The sequence below is a fragment of the Fundulus heteroclitus genome, chromosome 20 (genome assembly GCF_011125445.2).
Source record: "Fundulus heteroclitus isolate FHET01 chromosome 20, MU-UCD_Fhet_4.1, whole genome shotgun sequence".
Lineage (NCBI taxonomy): Eukaryota > Metazoa > Chordata > Actinopteri > Cyprinodontiformes > Fundulidae > Fundulus > Fundulus heteroclitus.
The window spans coordinates 42,289,051-42,309,042 of record NC_046380.1 but is presented as its reverse complement, the minus strand read 5'-3'; the positions used below and the strand labels follow the sequence as shown (position 1 = coordinate 42,309,042).

Here is a 19,992-nt window from a genome sequence, read left to right as displayed (position 1 = left end):
AACGAACAATAAAACTTATGACTTTATTGAAATGTAATTTTTTTATTAATTTATATGTAGGCTATATGCCTAATATCATGTCTATCTTTGTTTAAGAGGCAGAAAAATATATTGGCATGGTATTTATTTACAAATTTATTTACACATTGAGTAAACATCAGGGCGTCATGATTAGTCATTTAGCCATTATAGTCCAGAGTTTAACATTTGGCACTAGGATGTTTTCATTCCAATTCTCAAATGTGCTTGAAAAATAACAAAATAAAAATATTTTTTGTACAAGCATGTATTTTATTAGTGTCATTTATTGCAAAATTGCATATTAAAATGCCCAAACAGGCTATTACACTTTCAGAAATAAAAGGATAAAACATTAATTTTATTCTTTTAATTGCAATTAATTTGCAAATTAATCTGCAATTAATCTCGAGTTAACTGTTGACATTATGTGATTAATCGATTCAAATTAATTTTTTTAATCGTTTGACAGCCCTAATATAAGTACATCTCTTGTGTCCTTCACATTTGTTAATTTAATTTTTTGTTGTCTGTATTAATACGTTTTCTGCTCAAAGCGGTTAAAGTAAATTATTACCCACTCCCGAGTCAAGACAGTAGATGGCGCAAGTTTAAAAACAAAAGTCTAACCTACTGGATCTAGCTATTTACCTGAAAGAGCACCTGCTAGCTAACCAAGTAATAAATGAGAACGTGTGGCAGCATGAACGTCAACAAAGTACTTTTTCACATTTCGGCCTGAAAAATCAACAGAAAAGGTCAAGAGTAGATGACGGGACAAACAGCCATGGTAATGTTACAGGACGAACTTTGGTGGATGATGAAGATTTGCAGGCAGCGTCACAAGACAAGAAGCAGCAGCAGCCGATTTCTCCACCCTCCGTCCCAGGACAGGTTGCATGCTGTCTCGAGCCAGACAGCAAGCAGGCCACATAACCTTTGTTCATTTATAAAACACTTGAAATGATCCCCCCCTCTGTTTTTTTTTTTTGCAAATCGCACACTGCTTATTATTATATACAATCAGAGTCCCTGGAGTCACAGAACAAGATGGGTCACAGAAAACGGCGTAACTAACTCGTCCTCCATCAGCCCCTGCAGCTACTTCAGATGCTGCTGGTGAAGCGGACGTTCCACCATAGCCACCAACAGATATTTGAAGAAGTTTTAAAATGACTAGACTTAGACAAACTTTATTGTCATTTTTGTGCATGCAAAATAAGATTGTGTTTCCGGTGTCTTACAACAGTGTAATGGGATTGCATTACACTTCTTCACAGAGTACATTAAACAAGTCAAAGATTACTCAGGAAAGGTTTTGCACAATCTAAAACCTGTTCTCAGTGTGCAGGCAATAATTCTGACAATTATACTCAGGCACTATGGTTATGTACACCTGTTCAGAGGTTCAGGGTCCAGATATGTAAGGACTTCTCAGAGTGCCTTAGATGTAAAATTTCACCTTCCACCTCAGTTTACTTGCTGGGTAACTTTGATGAAAGCACTTTCTAAACAAGTCCATATCAAACTTTTGTAATGATCTTAGTGACATCCTATCAGCGATATGTGTTGATTATGAAACTTTTAACTTTCATGTTGACAACCCTGAAGACAAATGTCCAAAAGAACTGTGTGACACACTTAGAAACTTTGGTTTAACTCAACATGTTAAACAGCCGACGCACATACAGGGACATATTTTAGACTTGATTATCACTAAGGGTCTAAAGATTTGTTCTGTGGATGTCTTTGCAGTTTTTGTTAATTTGTGCAGCAAAATGTTTGACTAAAATATTACACTATTCTGCTAATTTTTCTTTAATTTTCAACTTGAACTCTTCATTTTATCTGAAAATATCACTAAGGGTCTAAACATTCAATTCTTCTAAACATGGGTAACAATAAGTTGAAAAGACAAAATTTACTGTGATTGAATTTAAATTAGCTTTTTACCATTTTTGATGAATATGTAATTATTTTTATCATCTAATTGGGGGCTAAAAAAAAATTAATAGTTTAACTTAGCCCTGAAGCAAAATAGATGGGTTCTCTTTTCTATATATATAAAAAATAAAAAGTATGCTTTGTAATCTAAAGAAAATCCAAAATTTGATATGCAAGTAAAACGTCACGCATTTTTTAATAGGGACTTCTCTTCACTATAGAGGTAGGTGCACTGTATTGAAGTTAAGTCAACCAAAACCCTTTTTTTATTATTTGATCCTAGAACTTTTTAGATGCAGATTTATTCTTGTTGTTCATGATAAATAAATAAGAGGAGACTGGGCATCCTCTTTTCAAATAAAATCTTTTAGAACAAGCTTGTGGCAGTTTTAATGGATGCATTATAGTTCTTGTATAACATTTATAATAATAATGAATGAATAAACGATGTACAATGAAATGTAATAGGTGCTCTGCATTTATCCCATCTTCTTGGGGAGCGGTGGGCTGCCCAGGGACCAATTTGGGGTTAAGGGTCTTGCTCAGGGACTCAGAGTGGCAGTGTGTGGGAGTTGAACATAGAGCCTCTGGGACATAAGTGCAAAGCTCTACCCATCAGGCCCCCACTCCCCCAATGGACTTTGATGAAGACTTCACCATATCCAAAAACGTTTAGCGCTTCAAATTGAAATGAATGTGCAATACTGTCACAGGCTTTAAAGGGTCTAAAAATAATATAAAACCGCCTCCCTTTAGTAAATCTTAGTAATCCATAAAATCTAATATAAGTCTGACATTGTTGGTTATATGTCTACCAGGTATAAACCAGGACTGAGTTTGATCAATCACTTCTTTAACAGTAGTTTTAAGTTTTCTAGCAATACAGCTAGGAATAATTTGTCACTCTGTAATAATGTATTTGGTCACCAATTATCAATTAGAAGCTTATCTTTTTGCAGTTTAGAGATCAGATTAATGACACCTTGCTGGTGGAAGTTGTCCAGACTCCAAACATTCAAGTAAAAAGGTGAAAATTCTGCATTTACACTGTCACTTACCCAGTGATTTATATAATTTTAATTTGTTTATGGGCATTTGAATGTCTTCCGGAGCGATCACAGAATCACACTGTTCTTTACTATTTTTACTAATAGGGGAAGAGGGGATGGAGCGGATGGCCTTATTGCAGAAGCAACGTTTAGCAGAAGGTAAGACATATAAATTACAGTAATGACGTACTGTAGTGTGAACATTCAATGAAAATAGAGCTTTTGCCTCTTCAGCTGTAAAAAAATAATGGTGAACTTCAAGGAGAAATAAGTTATACTTCACCACTAGGTGGTCTGTAGACCAAAACAAAACCCAGTCCGTCTTTTCCTTCTCACACGTCATCTTCTATGTGCATAATTGTAAAGGACAAAAATACAGCAAAACAGCATCACCTTTCGTAGGAACATGTCTAGTGAAGAAGTAACTTACAACTTTATAGACTGGAGAACAAGACGGAGAGCTGCAGTGTGATGTCATGCATAGTCCATCTGAAATATTATCTTTTGTTCTTCACATTATTTTGCTTATTGCTCCTTTAATGTTTCAAAATCTTAGCACTAAGCATTTCCTTTTTCATGGTTCATCCAGGTGTTCTCCAAGGTTTGACATTGCAGGGGTGAGCAGTGCATTGAAAACGAACAAGATCTAAATGTTTAACATTTTTTTTACAATAAAAATACACCCAAAATACTGTACAGATAATAACAGCTAAAACCTTCTCTAAAAGTGAAACCGCATGTTAAAAATAGTTTAAAAAACCCCACCAAAACAACCCGTGTTCTCAGCAGTCAGAGGGTAGTGAGGATCAGCCGCTCCCTCTTTGCGCCCTTCTGCAGTCCACGCCCAGCTATCCATCCAGCGGTTGAGCCGGTGGGGCCAGCGTCTCCCCTGAGCCTCTTCTGCATCCCGCCTTCGTCCCGCTCTGTCCGTCTCTCCTTCTCTCTTTTCACTCACTGGGTGTGGCCGCCCCTTTTCTTCCTGTCTCCCATCACTCATGATGGGATACACCTGTGGAATCAGTCACTGGTTAGAGGGAGGGAGTAGGAACCGGTGTCTCCTTCAAATACCATGAATACAAATGTACAACAACCATGCGACAACCCAAAGCTGAAACCTAAATATTCAAATATGGGACAAAGGTGGTGCAGAGGGGCAGGATGCCGGTTTGATCCCCTGCATTATCTGCTGGTGGTGGTCAGCCTGCCTGACTGCAGTTGTAGCTACTGACATAAGGCACCTCTGTCAGGGTCTGAATGACTATAGTGTGAAGTGCTGTGGAGGTCCCAAGACTAGTTAAAGTGCTATATGAGTAGAAGCCATTTACCATAAAACAGCCACCTTCCTATATGTATGTCTTGTTAATTATGATTTTTTAAATATTTGTTTTCTTTTTTTTATATATTCTTATTGTCAGCCACACAGAGATTTAAATCTGTGTGTTGGCATTTATTGTTCTTAATGTCATATTTGATTTTCCACAAAGCATCAATGAGACCTATTTGTTTTATTTTAAAATTCCATTAACAACTTTTCATCATTAATCGAGACGAGATAAATAATGAAAAAATGCAAGCATTACACAAAGTGTGATGATCAGAGGGCAATCTCTGCATTTTTTTGTTGTGTCTGTGTAGCTGAGGAGGAGCGGCCAGAAAAACGTCCCTAAGAGCAGGCCGCTGCAGTGGCATCTGGGGAGGGGGTAACTGCGTGGTGCCAGGGACCAATCTGGGGTTAAGGGTCTTTCTCAGGGACCCAGAGTGGCAGTGTGTGGGGATTGAACCCAGAACCTCTTGGACACAAGCACAACGCTCTACCCATCTGGCCCCCAATGGACTTTGATGAAGACTTCACCATATCCAAATACTTTTAGGGCTTCAAATAGAAATGAATGTGCAATAGTGTCACAGGCTTTAAAAGGTCTAAACATAATATAAAACCACCTCCCTCTATTAAATCTTAGTAATCCATAAGATCTAATGTAAGTGTGACATTGCTGGTTCTACGTCTACCAGGTATAAACCAGGACTAAATTTGATCAATCATTTCTTTAGGACTAGTTTTAAGTTTTCTAGCAATACAGCTAGGAATAATTTTAGTCACTTTGTAATAATGTAAATGGTCACCAATTATAAATAAGAAGCTTATCTTTTTGCAGTTTAGCAAAAAGATAAGCTAGAGTGTTTCATACGTTCTAACCGTTGATTTCGTCCGTACTTTGACACGAAAATTGGGAGCTTACAATTACGGACGAAATGGATCAATACGGAGCAATACTACCGGAAACGGTGGGGGCGCTATTGAGTTTGTAGTACAAAATGTCAACAAAATCACGAAGAAGGTTGTAATTCTGGGCTTTAAACAATGGCGGGATTCGAGGAACGACTTGCGGGTAGCAGTGGAGGGCGGGGACCTTGGCGTTCCGATCCTCGGCTGCAGAAGCTGGCTCTTGGGACGTGGAATGTCACCTCTCTGGTGGGGAAGGAGCCTGAGCTTGTGCGCGAGGTTGAGAGGTTCCGACTAGAGATAGTCGGACTCACCTCGACGCACCGCTCTGGCTCCGGAACCAGTCTCCTTGAGAGGGGCTGGACATTCTTCCACTCTGGAGTTGCCCATGGTGAGAGGCGCCAGCTGGGGTTGGCATACTTGTTGCCCCCCATCTTGGTGCCTGCACGTTGGGGTTTTACCCGGTGAACGAGAGGGTGGCCTCCCTCCGCATTCGTGTGGGGGGACGGGTTCTGACTGTTGTTTGCGCTTATGCGGCAAACAGCAGTTTAGATTACCCACCCTTTTTGGAGTCCTTGGAAGGGGTACTGGAGAGTGCCCCTCCTGGGGACTCCCTCGTTTTGCTGGGGGACTTCAACGCTCACGTGGGCAATGACAGTGGGACCTGGAGGGGCGTGGTTGGGAGGAATGGCCCACCTGATCTGAACTCGAGTGGTGTTTTGTTGTTGGACTTCTGTGCTCGTCATGGATTGTCCATCACAAACACCATGTTCAAGCATAAGGGTGTCCATATGTGCTCTTGGCACCAGGACACCCTAGGTCGCAGTTCAATGATCGACTTTGTTGTCGTTTCATCTGATCTGCGGCCGCATGTCTTGGACACTCGGGTGAAGAGAGGGGCGGAGCTCTCCACCGACCACTACCTGGTGGTGAGTTGGCTCCGATGGCGGGGGAGGAAGCCGGTCCGACCGGGCAGGCCCAAACGTACTGTGAGGGTTTGCTGGGAACGTCTGGCGGAGTCCCCTGTGAGACGGAGCTTTAACTCCCACCTCCGGGAGAACTTTAAACACGTCCCGAGGGAGGCGGGGGACATTGAGTCTGAATGGACCATGTTCCACGCCTCTATTGTTGAGGCGGCTAGTCGGAGCTGTGGCCGCAAGGTTGTTGGTGCATGTCGTGGCGGCAACCCTCGAACCCGCTGGTGGACACCAGCGGTGAGGGAAGCCGTCAAGCTGAAGAAGGAGTCCTATCGGGCTTTTTTGGCCTGTGGGACTCCGGAAGCAGCTGATGTGTACCGGCAGTCGAAGCGGCAGGCGGCTCGGCTGGTCGCCGAGGCAAAAACTCGGGCGTGGGAAGAGTTCGGAGAGGCCATGGAGAAAGACTTCCGTACGGCTTCGAAGCGATTCTGGTCCACCATCCGGCGTCTCAGGAGGGGGAAGCAGTGCAGTACCAACACTGTTTACAGTGGGGGTGGTGTGCTGCTGACCTCGACTCGGGACGTCGTGCGTCGGTGGGCGGAATACTTCGAAGACCTCCTTAATCCCACCAACACGTCTTCCATTGAGGAAGCAGAGCCTGAGGACTCTGGGTCGGGTTCTCCCATCTCTGGTGCTGAGGTTGCCAAGGTTGTTAAAAAGCTCCTCGGTGGCAAGGCTCTGGGGGTGGATGAGATTCGCCCTGAGTACCTTAAGGCTCTGGATGTTGTGGGGCTGTGTTGGTTAACGCGGCTCTGCAACATTGCGTGGACATCGGGGGCAGTTCCCCTGGATTGGCAGACTGGGGTGGTGGTCCCCCTATTTAAAAAGGGGGACCGGAGGGTGTGTTCCAACTACAGAGGAATCACACTCTTAAGCCTCCCTGGTAAGGTCTATTCAGGGGTTCTGGAAAGGAGGGTCCGTCGGATAGTCGAATCTCGGATTCAGGAAGAGCAGTGTGGTTTTCGTCCTGGCCGTGGAACACTGGACCAGCTCTATACCCTCAGCAGGATTCTTGAGGGGGCATGGGAGTTTGCCCAACCAGTCTACATGTGCTTTGTGGATCTGGAGAAGGCATTCGACCGTGTCCCCCGGGGGATCCTGTGGGGGGTACTCCGGGAGTATGGAGTACCGGACCCTTTAATAAGGGCTGTCAGGTCTCTGTACGACCGGTGTCAGAGTCTGGTCCGCATTGCCGGCAGTAAGTCGGACTCGTTTCCGGTGAGAGTTGGACTCCGCCAAGGCTGCCCTTTGTCACCGATTCTGTTCATAACTTTTATGGACAGAATTTCTAGGCGCAGCCAAGGTGTTGAGGGGATCCGCTTTGGTGGCCTTAGGATTGCGTCTCTGCTATTCGCGGATGACGTGGTCCTATTGGCTTCATCAGGGCGTGATCTACAGCTCTCACTGGAGCGGTTCGCAGCCGAGTGCGAAGCGGCCGGGATGAAAATCAGTGCCTCCAAATCCGAGACCATGGTCTTGAACTGGAAAAGGGTAGAGTGCCTTCTCCGGGTTGGGGAGGATGTCCTGCCCCTAGTGGAGGAGTTCAAGTATCTTGGGGTCTTGTTCACGAATGAGGGGAAGATGGAGCGGGAGATCGACAGGCGGATTGGTGCAGCGTCTGCTGTGAAGCGGGCGCTGTACCGATCCGTTGTGGTGAAGAGAGAGCTGAGCCAAAAGGCGAAGCTCTCGATTTACCGGTCGATCTACGTTCCTACCCTCATCTATGGTCACGAGCTTTGGGTCGTGACCGAAAGAACGAGATCCCGGATACAAGCGGCTCAAATGAGTTTTCTCCGTAGTGTGTCTGGGCTCTCCCTTAGAGATAGGGTGAGGAGCTCAGTCATCCGGGGAGGACTCAGAGTAGAGCCGCTGCTCCTCCACGTCGAGAGGAGCCAGTTGAGGTGGCTCGGGCATCTGGTCAGGATGCCTCCTGGACGCCTCCCTGGAGAGGTGTTCCGGGCACGTCCCACCGGGAGGAGGCCCAGGGGAAGACCCAGGACACGCTGGAGGGACTATGTCTCCCGGCTGGCCTGGGAACGCCTTGGGATTCCTCCTGAGGAGCTGGCCCAAGTGGCCGGGGAGAGGGACGTCTGGGCCTCCCTACTGAAGCTGCTACCCCCGCGACCCGACCCCGGATAAGCGGAAGACAACGGACGGACGGGACGGACGGACGGACTTGCGGAGCTTGTCTGCCACTACCCACACATATGATGTGTCGTGTCCGGGGCACAGGGACAAACAAAAAGTTTACTTACGGAGCAAATACAACAAAATCACGTCTTGGACCGTCGCCATGTTTGATCAGTGACGAATCATTGGCGCCCAGCACTGCCACCTAGAGGAAATATTGGTTACTGCGCACCTCAACGGACGGAGTTATGAAGGAGTCAACGGATAGAACGTACGGACAGAAATACGGACGTGTAGGCCAAACGTAGGATATGAATGGGCCTTTAGTTGGAATCCTCTCTCTTATTTTAGTGGTCGTTGCCCTGCTGGTAGTTTTGTCATCCTGTTTTATCCTCTTGGTAAAATATCTGTTATCCTTTGCGGCATCAGCCTCTTTATGGGTCAGTCTGAAGCAGTGACTGATGTCTTTCCCCAGCCTGAATCCCTAGATCATGATTTTTCTCATCTGAGTTCTGTCATGGTTCTAATTTGCTTAACCCGCATGCAGAGATACTCAGGAGACCAAATCCAAGGTCTAGCGGATTATTTATAAAACAACTGGACAAAGACATTGGGATCATTGGAAGATGACGGGAAGTCAGGGTCCGGGGAGCGCGGGGTCAGGCTCTGAGAACGAGGGCACAACAGCAAGATCGGTGTTAGACTCGGGAAGCAAATCTTCCGCTGGAGGGATGGCGGCTTACAGGCTCTGTGGGACAGGGTCGCCAGGGGCCAGTCATCAGGGCACAGCGGAAGCAAGTGGGTGCGAGGCTTGGAGGCTGGACAGTGGAGTGTGAGAAGGGTATGACAGACAAGGGATCACTGCTGGCCGGCTGCCAGCTGGAGATCAGACAAAGAGGTATTGGCGGGATTAGTCGCAGGAAGCACAGAGACCAGGAAGTGCTGTGCAGCAGGATCTGGAGAAGCTTGAACCTGCAGCACAAGAGACGTGAGTTAGCGCGGGGAATGAAGAACGTGCTTTGATGTTAGCAGAACAAATCGTTCCATGAAGGTTAACACCCACCGAGGGCCACATAGTGTTGGATACCTGCTGCTATGCGTCTCCCCGCTCATCAACAACCACCTGCTGAAAGAGAGGGAGGAAAACAGCTGCTCACTGACCGAGTGCAGCTCGCAGAACCCTGAAACTAACCACACATCGATTCTTGACAATAATATTTCCATCAGGAGTGTTGTTTAAGATTCCTCCAAATTTCAACCAATGAAAAGTTGGTATGGAATTCAAGCACAGTATAATGTAATCAAGAATAATTATTGAGTTTCAGAGATCTAATAGGGTACCTGTCAAAATATTCATCCTGTGTCAAAATAACATACCCACCAAACAAAATAAACAGTGTAATGCAGACTTTAATATTGTGAAACTGTCAGTAACTTATAGTTGTTACTGTAGCCATAAGCATTTGTTGCAATGAAAAAAACAGAGTCTATGTTAATAAGAGCTACCAATGTCCATCATCATTTACCTTATGTGAAACTCCATTACCAGGGTACTTGTTGAAGCAAATGACAACCCATGCAGACCTGTTTCTCTCATGACTGAACAGCGTTCTGTCTCTCCACTGAGATGTCCAGAAGGTGGTATCTGAGGCACAGAAGTGAGATTCTTATAGAGGAACACGGTTTCATTTCAGTCCCTTAAAGTCCAAAAAATTGCTTTTCTTTTGATATTGTCTTTGAGGCCCCTCGTGTTCAAAGAAATAAGACATAATTTGGCTTTCAGAACATTAATTTGCTGGAAAACTAGACAACAATAAAAAAATCACAAAATATTAATAGAAAAGTTAGAAAGTAGCTTTAGATCGGTCATGTAGCTGAAAGGCCCTCTGAAATAAGCCATTTTACCCGCCTGACATGTTTGGTTGATGCGTGGCCACAGCGCCTGCCTTGCTAGCCTGTATTCTTTAGTTAAGTCCTCCATCAACTTGATTACTGCATCTCTACAAACTTAGGACTTTTTTTTAATTCTTCAAAAGCCCTCTCTGTGGTGCATTCTTGTTAATTGAACAATTACATATCACACTTGGTTTTCTTCCTTTGGACCAATTCAATGCACTGTTTCCACAATGTCATCTATGTTTAGTTTTCAGTGGGGGGCCATTTTGCCAAGTAGCTTGATCACATCTGGTCTGATGTATTCAGACATGTTCCCTTTGTCAGGATATTTTTCTGGGATGAACCCGGACACAGCACGCACACACAGAGTCAGTTCTTATGGGTGAGTTTATTGAAGAGTGTAGCAGGTGAAGAGTCAAAACTGAAAGACCAAAGAGCCAGCAAACACCAAAGGGACCAGAGAACACGGGGAACCAAAGGGACCAGAGAACACGGGGAACCAAAGGGACCAGAGAACACGGGGAACCAAAGGGGCCAGAGAACACTAGGGGACCTAGGAACTAGAGAACACGGGGAACCAAAGGGACCAGAGAACACGGGGAACCAAAGGGGCCAGAGAACACTAGGGGACCTAGGAACTAGAGAACACGGGGGAACCGAAGAGCTAAAGAACACTGATGTGCCAGAGCACAATTAGGGCGCGGCACATCAGGGAAAGGTACGAGCGCTTGACAGCGCCGGGGGAAAGAGCGAGCGCTTGACAGCGCCGGGGGAAAGAGCGAGCGCTTGACAGCGCCGGGGGAAAGAGCGAGCGCTTGACAGCGCCGGGGGAAAGAGCGAGCGCAACACAACGCCAAAAGGGAAGGAACGGGCGTACGGAAACGCCAAGGAACGGGCGTACGGAAACGCCAAGGAACGGGCGTACGGAAACGCCAAGGAACGGGCGTACACAACGCCAAAGGGGAAGGAACGGGCGCACGACAGCGCCAAAGGGGAAGGAACGGGCGCACGACAGCGCCAAAGGAGAGGAACGGGCCAACGGCAGCGCTAAGGAAGGTAACAGGCGTATGAAACGCCAAGGGGGAAAGGACAGGCGGACTGACACGTCAGAGCTCAACAGCGCAAGAAAACACTGGAGCACAACTAACGTACAGAGACACCGGGGGAAAGGAACGGGCGTGCGAAAACGCCAAGAGCAAGGAACGGGCGTATGGGAACGCCAAGGGCAAGGAACGGCCGTATGGGAACGCCAAGGGCAAGGAACGGGCGTATGGGAACGCCAAGGGGGTAAGGACAGGCGGACTGACACGTCGGAGCTCAACAGCGCAAGGAAACGCTGGAGCACCACTAACGTACAGAGACGCCGGGGGTAAGGAACGGGCGTGCGAAAACGCCAAGAGCAAGGAACGGGCGTATGGGAACGCCAAGGGGAAGGTACGCCGGAGGGTGAGGGGAGCGCTGGGGCCCAAGGGACGAGATCGCCGGGGCGCGAGGAAACCGCCGGGGCGCAAGGGAAGTAACCCGCCGGGGCGCGAGGGAAACGCCGGGGCGCAAGGGAAGTAACTCGCCGGGGCGTGAGGGAAACGCCGGGGCGCAAGGGTAGGGATCGCCAGGGCGTGTGGGAAACGCCGGGGCGCAAGGGAAGAGATCGCCGGGGCGTGTGGGAAACGCCGGGGCATAAGGGTAAGATTGCCGGGGTGTGAGGTAAACGCCGAGGCAGAACGGCCGCACACAGCGCCAAGGGGAAAGTATAGGCATACTGCTATGCTAGGGTTCAACAACGCACGGAAACGGTGGAACACAACTAGCATACAGAAAAGCCAGGGAAGAGGACGGGCGTGTGGAAACGCCAGAGAAAGGTACAGGCGGGCCATGACACTAGGGCTCTACAGCGTATAGAAACGCTGGAGCACAACTGGTGTATGGTTACCCCTGGGGAAAGAACTGACGTATGGGAACGTCAGGGGAAGCAAGAACGAAGGCGTCCTAACACGCCAGGGAACACGAACAGAGGGCGTCCTAACACGCCAGGGAACCGAGGAAAACGTAAACGCCAGGAACCAGAGGGTGAACTAGACAGCAACCGGCCAGGCGTGCCAGAGAGCTCTGGCAGTAACCTGCGGCGCCAGCAACGACACACAGACACTCAAGGGTAAAGCAACAAAACTTAACTTAACAAATACAGAACTAAGACTAGAGCGGCAGGGCCAGACAGAGACTACAGGGTCGAGACAGGGACTACAGGGACGAGACAGGGACTACAGGGACGAGACAGGGACTACAGGGACGAGACAGGGACTACAGGGACGAGACAGGGACTACAGGGTCGAGACAGGGACTACTGGGTCGAGACCTGAAAAACTAGAAGACCCTGAAGGGAACAAAACACTAAAATAAAACTATAAGACAAGCAAAGAGGGAGATGAGGGCAAGTACAGCTAAACTAGAGAAAAAAAATAGATAACTAAAGCTAGAAATAAGAGCGCAGGGAAATTCCAGAAGTCTAAGGTAAGAACTGAAAGCAAAACTCGGAGGATTTAAAGCTAACACTACGACCAAGCTGGAAAAACCAGGCTAAAAAAACCCACAAAACTCAAAACCCCAAAAAATCCTAAGTAACCTAAACCAAGGTTAAACCCAAACAAAGATAGGCAGAAACCATTCCTCTAAAACTGTCAAAATATACAGGGCTAGAGAGGAAATTAAGCCGAACCAGAACACAACAAAACAAACCTAAAAAAAACTCTAAGAAATCAAAAAAAAGAACCCTGAAGTATTCTACAACTAAGGAACCTTACGTAACTCAAAACCGAAACCGAAACTAGAAGGCGCTGGGCAGCAACGTCAGTATATGCTGGGCAGCGTCAGAGGCGGGTCTCACGGAGAGCGTAACGTGGAACAGAGTCATTGGCCGGGCGTCGCAGCACGGCGACCCAAGCGAGACAACCAGAGGCCGGGCGTCGCAACACAGCGACCCCGGCGAGACAGCCAGAGACCGGGCGTCACAGCCCCTGCCAACTTCTGTGCATGGCTCTGTGCGTGCTCGGGTCCATCCCTTGGCCGGTCCATAATGTCAGGATATTTTTCTGGGATGAACCCGGACACAGCACGCACACACAGAGTCAGTTCTTATGGGTGAGTTTATTGAAGAGTGTAGCAGGTGAATGACGTGGAACCAGAGTCTTACAGCTGACGAGGGTGTAGAGCACAGAAGCTGGCCGGCAGGAGGCGTGTAACGTAACTGTCCGGGAGGAACATCGGAGGCGTTGAGCTTGAGACCAGAACTTGAGCGGCGTCGACTTGAAAGCAGAACATCGGCAGCGTGGAACTGAGACCAGAACATCAGTGGCGTGGGCTTGAGACCAGAACATCAGCGGCGTGGGCTTGAGACCAGAACCGCAGCGGCGTGGGCTTGAAAACAGAACATCAGCGGCGTGGAACTGAGACCAGAACATCACCGGCGTGGGCTTGAGACCAGAACCGCAGCGGCGTGGGCTTGAGAGCTGAGCTGGAGCTGGGCAGTGACTGAAACAAAACACAGTTGGAAAGAAAAACCTCTGACAGGAACTGCACGGGAGTGAACGCTATGGACCCGCGACGGGAACAGAAAGAGGTGAGTCTTATAAAGCGGTGGAACCAGGTGGAAGCAATTGTGGGTTAATTGCAGCCTGTCAGGTGGAACCGATCAGGCTGCGCAGGAACGAGAGAGAAGGAGAGAGGCTCAGCATGCAGCCTTCAAGCTGCATCCTGACACCCTTGTAGCGAAACTATTTTCTCCAACCAGAGTCCCTGTTAATGTTGCAATACTGGGCAGCATTCCTAGTATTGCAACAGGCTTCCTCCTCATTTGTTTCCCATTTGAGCCATCTATGGTCCTTCTTTTAACAGTATTCACTGGACATGCCCAGACATACCTCTCCTTTCAGCCTGTCTATGCATAAGAATTTTAACACATTTACTTTCTTCGAAACAATCATTCAAATTATTTCATTTAATATTAATATACAAGTGCTTGAGCCTTTAACAAAAAGAAAGATAGGTAATCAACTATACATTTTTAAGTGCTTTTCTGTCATTGGCTTTTTCTTGTGTTTCTTAATGTCCATTGTTATGGCTGCAGTCAGTCCTGGCCTTATTTTCCTTGTAGGGTTCGAGAGACAGGCGTTCTGCAGGTAGTATGCATTTCCCTGATTGGTGCTCTGCTGCATTAAAGCTGCTATGCATGCAGCAGAGAGGAGGCTCTCTTCCTGCTCTCCCTCCTCAAAACCCCATTTGGTTTGGTTTGTAGTTTATCTTATTGTTGGGTTTTGTTAGGTTTGTTTTGCATTTGCTTATTTCTGGTTAGTAGTGATGGGTAGATGAAGCGTCATGAAGCGTTTCGACACGTTGCCAAACTGTATTGATATTGTGCCGATACTGTGTCACTGAATACTGACACCTGCTGGACCTTAAAAATCACTATAGGCAACCTAGTTGACAGCGTTAACTGACACTGATTTGATGACTTAGTATACACAATAATACAATTTAAGTCCTTGTATGTTGCATTGTATTATTTTATATCTTCATCTGAATTTGAAATATCTTAGATTTTTTTTTTAGATACAGCCAATAAATAATGTGAACCTGTATCATAACGTAATAACCTCTAAGTAAACCTGTTGTGAATGAGGATGATTGTGGACTGGCTTTTTTTTTTTTGACAAATTTTTATTAAAAAAAAAATTTTCAACGTTTTGATATTGAGTCTGTTACACTTTTTTGATATCACATCTCCAGCTGTAGAAAACACTCTCACACGATGAGGCTGGAGTGCAGAGAAATTGTAATGAAAGATGGAAGAGGTTTGGACAGACTGTGTTTTGGTTTTTCCAGTATATCATAGGATCCTGGGAGCCTGTGCTAAGTATCTGTGCACCTCCTGGATGGCATTAGCTGTGGCACTTTGGCTCTGCCTGTCCACTTTGATGTCAAGATGTTGCCAAATATTATGTAAAAGAACAAATTGGCATATTAGTACATGATTTTTAAACAACAAACTGCTCAATAACATGCCTGAAGTAGGCAGACAGCTTTTGTGAAGATGGTCCTGGCTGGGGCTTATTTGGGGTCTTCAGATAATTTATTTTAATATTCTCAGCTGCACATCGCTTTTCTCACACAATGAGGGAACACTCTCAGTTCTGAACAATTTCTTTGTGCTGCTCTTCGTTTTTATACCAACAGCAGCTTTTCAACGTAGGAGACGCAGAAAACTGTATGTCGCGCTGTCAGAAATGTTACTCAGTTACAGTTTAAAGGTGTTCCATAGTCAGAGACCCAAAGGATTAATAAAATAACTACACAAAATGAAACCAATAATTCAATCTTTATCAAATTTTGGCAATTCCAGCTCTAATTATCCATTCCTTATAGCTTATGTAGTTGATATAAAGTTAGGTTGGCACAAATTAAAAACCTAAAAGGGTTGGTGAACAATGGCAAAAAGATGAACATATCAGTTATTTCAGTAACACACACCATCCCATCATTAATTGCATATGCTTTAGTTGAGGCCAATTCATGCTGTAGTTGAGTACCGTTAAACATAAGAAAACTTCTAACTTAACTTTACCTGGTTAAACGGTACTTCATCATGATTTGCTGCCATGTCCTTTCAATGCTTTAATGAATCAATGCCCCCCCCCCCCCCCCCGAGTGAAGTGTGAGAAAACAGCTTTAATTCTCCATCACATAACTTTCATATTGCACATTTTCTCACCAGAATTGCAAAATGGTAAAAAAAAAAAATAATAACTTGGTTTATTATAATTTTGTTTACAGTTCAGCTTGGATTTTATCTACTGCGCAGCATAGCTTTGCTGTGCACGCTAAATTGAGATGCTGTGCGCGAATGCACACGCGCACAGGTTAGAGGGACCAACACTGCTCATAAAGACAGTTTGGCGCCTCAAAGTCAGTTCGAAACAGTTCCTGTATCGGTCACGTGACTTTCCTATAGCGATACGCGCTTCGACACAGATTTTGCTTTGTGAGCTCGACACATGCGCCGATGCATCGGTGTTGCCCGACCTATCACTACTGGTTAGTTATGGGTTTTGCATTAATCCATTTTGGTTTCTTATTTCAGGTATACCCTCTTCAGGTTTTATTTCTCTTGTATAATTTAATAAATTAAATTTTTATTTAACCAGGAAATCCTTGTGTGGTTTCCTTTAATGTTATCCCACCAAACTGGTGGACGTAACACCATATATTACTTCCTAATTTTTAAACTACATGGAATATGAATGAGCTCAACAAACCACTGTCAGGAGATGAGGCGAACCCAATTCCAGCCGGACACAGAGTTACATTTAAGAAGTTTATTGAAAAGGATGAATAGTGTGGGATGAGACAGACACACCAGACATGAGCAGGTGAAGAATAGCAGCAGGACCAGGCAGTCGGGGATAAGCAGGAGACCGAAGGATGCAAATCAAAATAGAGCGGAACAGGATGTGAGAACCCGCAGAGCAGGCGGCTGGGACTCAGGGGGAAACAGGTAGCGCTGCAGCACGGAGACAAAGGCAACTTGGAGAATCTATTTGGCAGAGCACGCAGGATACAGTAGAGACTGAAAGCAAGGAGTGAAGAGAGAGATAAAAAGAGAGGTAGAGTGACATTCTGGCAGAGACGAATTGGCTGAGGAGGGTAAATACAGGCTGGTGTACTGGTGAACTGAGCAAACCTAATTAGTGGCAACATGTGGAGATGATCTCGGGTAGGTAGATGGCTGGAGGTAAACTGGGCTGATTGGATAGTGAAATGTCCAGAAAATGTCCAAAGTAAAACAGTAACTTGACATCTCATACAGAGCTTTGAATCTGTCGGTTTCCTCTACATTCTTTTGTTACTGCATACACCAACTTTCCCCCCACAGCCTGCTTGTTTTGTCTAAGAGATAATATTTCTTCATCACTTTTTCCCATTCTTTTGAGTATTGAGAATACACAGCTTCTTTAAATGTTAAAGGCACGTCACTTAGAAACCTGTAGTAATAATACATTTTTGTCAAACTTGGTCATCAACATCTTTTCCTGTTACATATTAATTTAGGTAAATGTTCTATTCCTCAGCTTAGAGGGTAACATTATGTATATTCATCTGCCTCAGATCTTTGTTGTCCGCCTCAAAGAGGGTGGCTGGATCCTGACTCTGTTCAGGTATTTTTTCTTCACTTCCTCGGCTCTGTTTCTCCTCTTTTATTCTATGTTTAGAGCCATAAGAGCGTCACGCTTATGTTAAAAAAATAAACAAAAACTGCCCTAAAAAAGTCATCAGTAAATGACAACACAAATCTGTAGCCCTCTCTAGACTCTGGGTCTATTGGTCCAGTTTAATCTGTGTGAACCAGCCCTAACACAGCTTTAGCTTTTATCTGGTTCCCTGTTTGTCGAATGGGCAAATTAACCTTGAACACACACTTCATATTGTTCTGTTTATCATTTTTACCCATTATGTTCATTCCTTGAACAACACTCTGTAAATTCTGTATGTTATCATACTTAGTTATGCTTGCATGTCACTTGCTTTTGTTCTGTTTTATTTTTCTGTTTTAATCAAGTAAAGCACTTTGCATTGTCTTTGTACTGAAATGAGCTATGAAAATAAATTTGCCTTGCCTTGCCTATAGGAACCTTTGCACTAATCATCCCATTCATTACTCAGTTTGTAGATAATACTGTCTGTTGTCCTCTTGATGGTGAACTTTGTTCCATCTCTGTGCTCTAAAGCATGACTTCCTTGCTTGAAGATCACTGCTGCCACATTGTTTGAGGCAGCTTTAACAGAAAAAAATATATTATGGATAAGAGGAGATGTTCAGCGCCTGCTTTGGTGTAATCTTTTGGTGCTGTCCTGTGCTGTCCATCTAAATCATCCCTGCTTCTCCCCTTTTTGCTGCTCCACTGCATGTTACCATCAACCAGCTCAATGCAATGTGTCTCGGGTTTGAAGTTGTCAAATTCCCCAAATCTTCCAGAATCAGTGATGCTATGTGAGGTTGCTCCAGTGTCCACCATCAAACCTTTGGCTTTGTTTCAACCACTCCTCTTGATCGCCAGTTTCGCATCACTCAGCTGAAACACATATTCTTTGCCGTCCTCTTCTTTAGCAACCTTCCATGCCTCATCCTGCCTTTGTTTTCTGCTGCACACTTGTGGTAGCGCGTTCAGTCGCAACAGCTCAGACTGACCCTCCATCTGATCTACAAAGTTCCGTTGTATGTACCTTATCTGTATAATGACAAATAAAAGCATCTTATCTTTGTCCACATCTGAAGCACACCAGGTCAACATTGTCTGCTTTTCAAGATCATAGTGTCATGAACCAGAGAGAGGACCCAGTATTCAGCCAGACAAGCAGGAGGAATGATTCAAGAAGGTTTAATGCCAGGATCCAGGCTCAGAGTCAGGAAACAGTCAGAAACAAGTCAAGGTTTGGTACACAGACAGGACTGTGCCAAAGCAAAGTGAAAAACAGAACCAAAACAAAACCCAAACTAAGACAGATCCTAAATAGAAAGCGTGAATCGTGACACATACCAATGAGCAAGCCATCACTCAGAGTTTCGCTGGCTTTTCTTTATGCCGTAATGGCAGCTTCAGCTCTTAAACCATAGTCCATCACACTTTTCCTGACAACCTTTTGTAGTGAGGTCAGTTTTATATGTAAGCTGATACCACAGGGCTTACCCATTCCCAAATAAAAAGCCTCTCAAAACCCTCAGAGTCTTCCATGTTATCATGTTATCCTGGAAGCTAATAGTTGTCATGGTTGAGTTTTGGTTAGGCTGCGGTTTTCCTTTAGTTGTCATTTTTCTCCTCGTTTAGGTTTTTAGTTTGGTTCTGGACTTTATTTATTGTTAGTTTACATTATCATTCATTTTCAGTCAGCCTCCACCTCACCTCCTCTGCAGTTAGTCACACCTGGTAGCAATTCACTAACTAATCAGTTAGACCCGTTTTCCACCTGTTAGCTCCCTATTTAAGCTCCCCTCTGTTTCAGGCTAGTGCCGGTCCGTCATCAAACTACACCCTCTCCTTGCTTGTCTGCCAGTTACCTAGGGAAATCAGTCACCTCCGCTTCTTCTAGCTGTCTCCTGTGAATCCTGCAGAGCTCTGGCTAGCTCCCTGCCTCCCGTCGACCCTGCTACCAGTCACGGCTTCCAAGAACTCTCCCTCTGGGATGTCAGCTCCTGCCATCACCTTCACTCCGATTCCTGTGCTGACCTGCTCCTCTGACCACCATCCATAAATCTTCAATAAAGACTCTCAATTTTAGTCCCGTGTGTGTGGTTCTGAGTTCATCCGTAGACAAATCCTGACAATAGTGCTATGCTAGTGGACATTCTGCACTGATTTAAAAAACTTTTTGTTGGTCATAATAAGTGGACCGGACAACACAAGCATTAATATCCCATCAATGTATAAAAGTCTTATGGATATAAAGTTTATTATAACAGTAAAACACAGTAAAACATATCCGCATAGCTTTGTTTCAGGAATTCTAGCGAGAGCCATACCTGTTTGCTCAGTTAAGCTCTAAAACACAGCGAAACAAGTTAAGTAAACCATACTAAACTCTCCCTCTTTTTTCTTTATAAACCTCTACTTCATGTCTGTTCGGTTGACTTTGGGCATCAGGTTGGAAGCAGTTGGAGCAGGGTGAAGCTGGTTCTTTGGCCCGGGGCTGCAGGCAAGCTCAAAGGAGG

General features: G+C 45.4%; 1 protein-coding gene across 2 annotated transcripts in view; it reads left to right on the top strand.

Annotated features, from left to right (window-relative positions):
* The window catches only part of LOC118567103 (myelin-oligodendrocyte glycoprotein-like), a 45,281-nt gene that overhangs the window by 24,311 nt on the left and 978 nt on the right, over positions 1–19,992 (top strand). Inside the window, exons 5-6 of one of the 2 annotated variants that reach the window (XM_036151249.1) lie at positions 3,117–3,170; positions 17,394–17,443. In XM_036151249.1, coding sequence (XP_036007142.1) covers positions 3,117–3,170; positions 17,394–17,443 — 104 coding nt within the window. Of the gene's footprint in view, positions 1–3,116; positions 3,171–4,646; positions 4,779–17,393; positions 17,444–19,992 lie in introns of those variants that run through there. The other variant, XM_036151250.1, reaches the window with a different exon arrangement.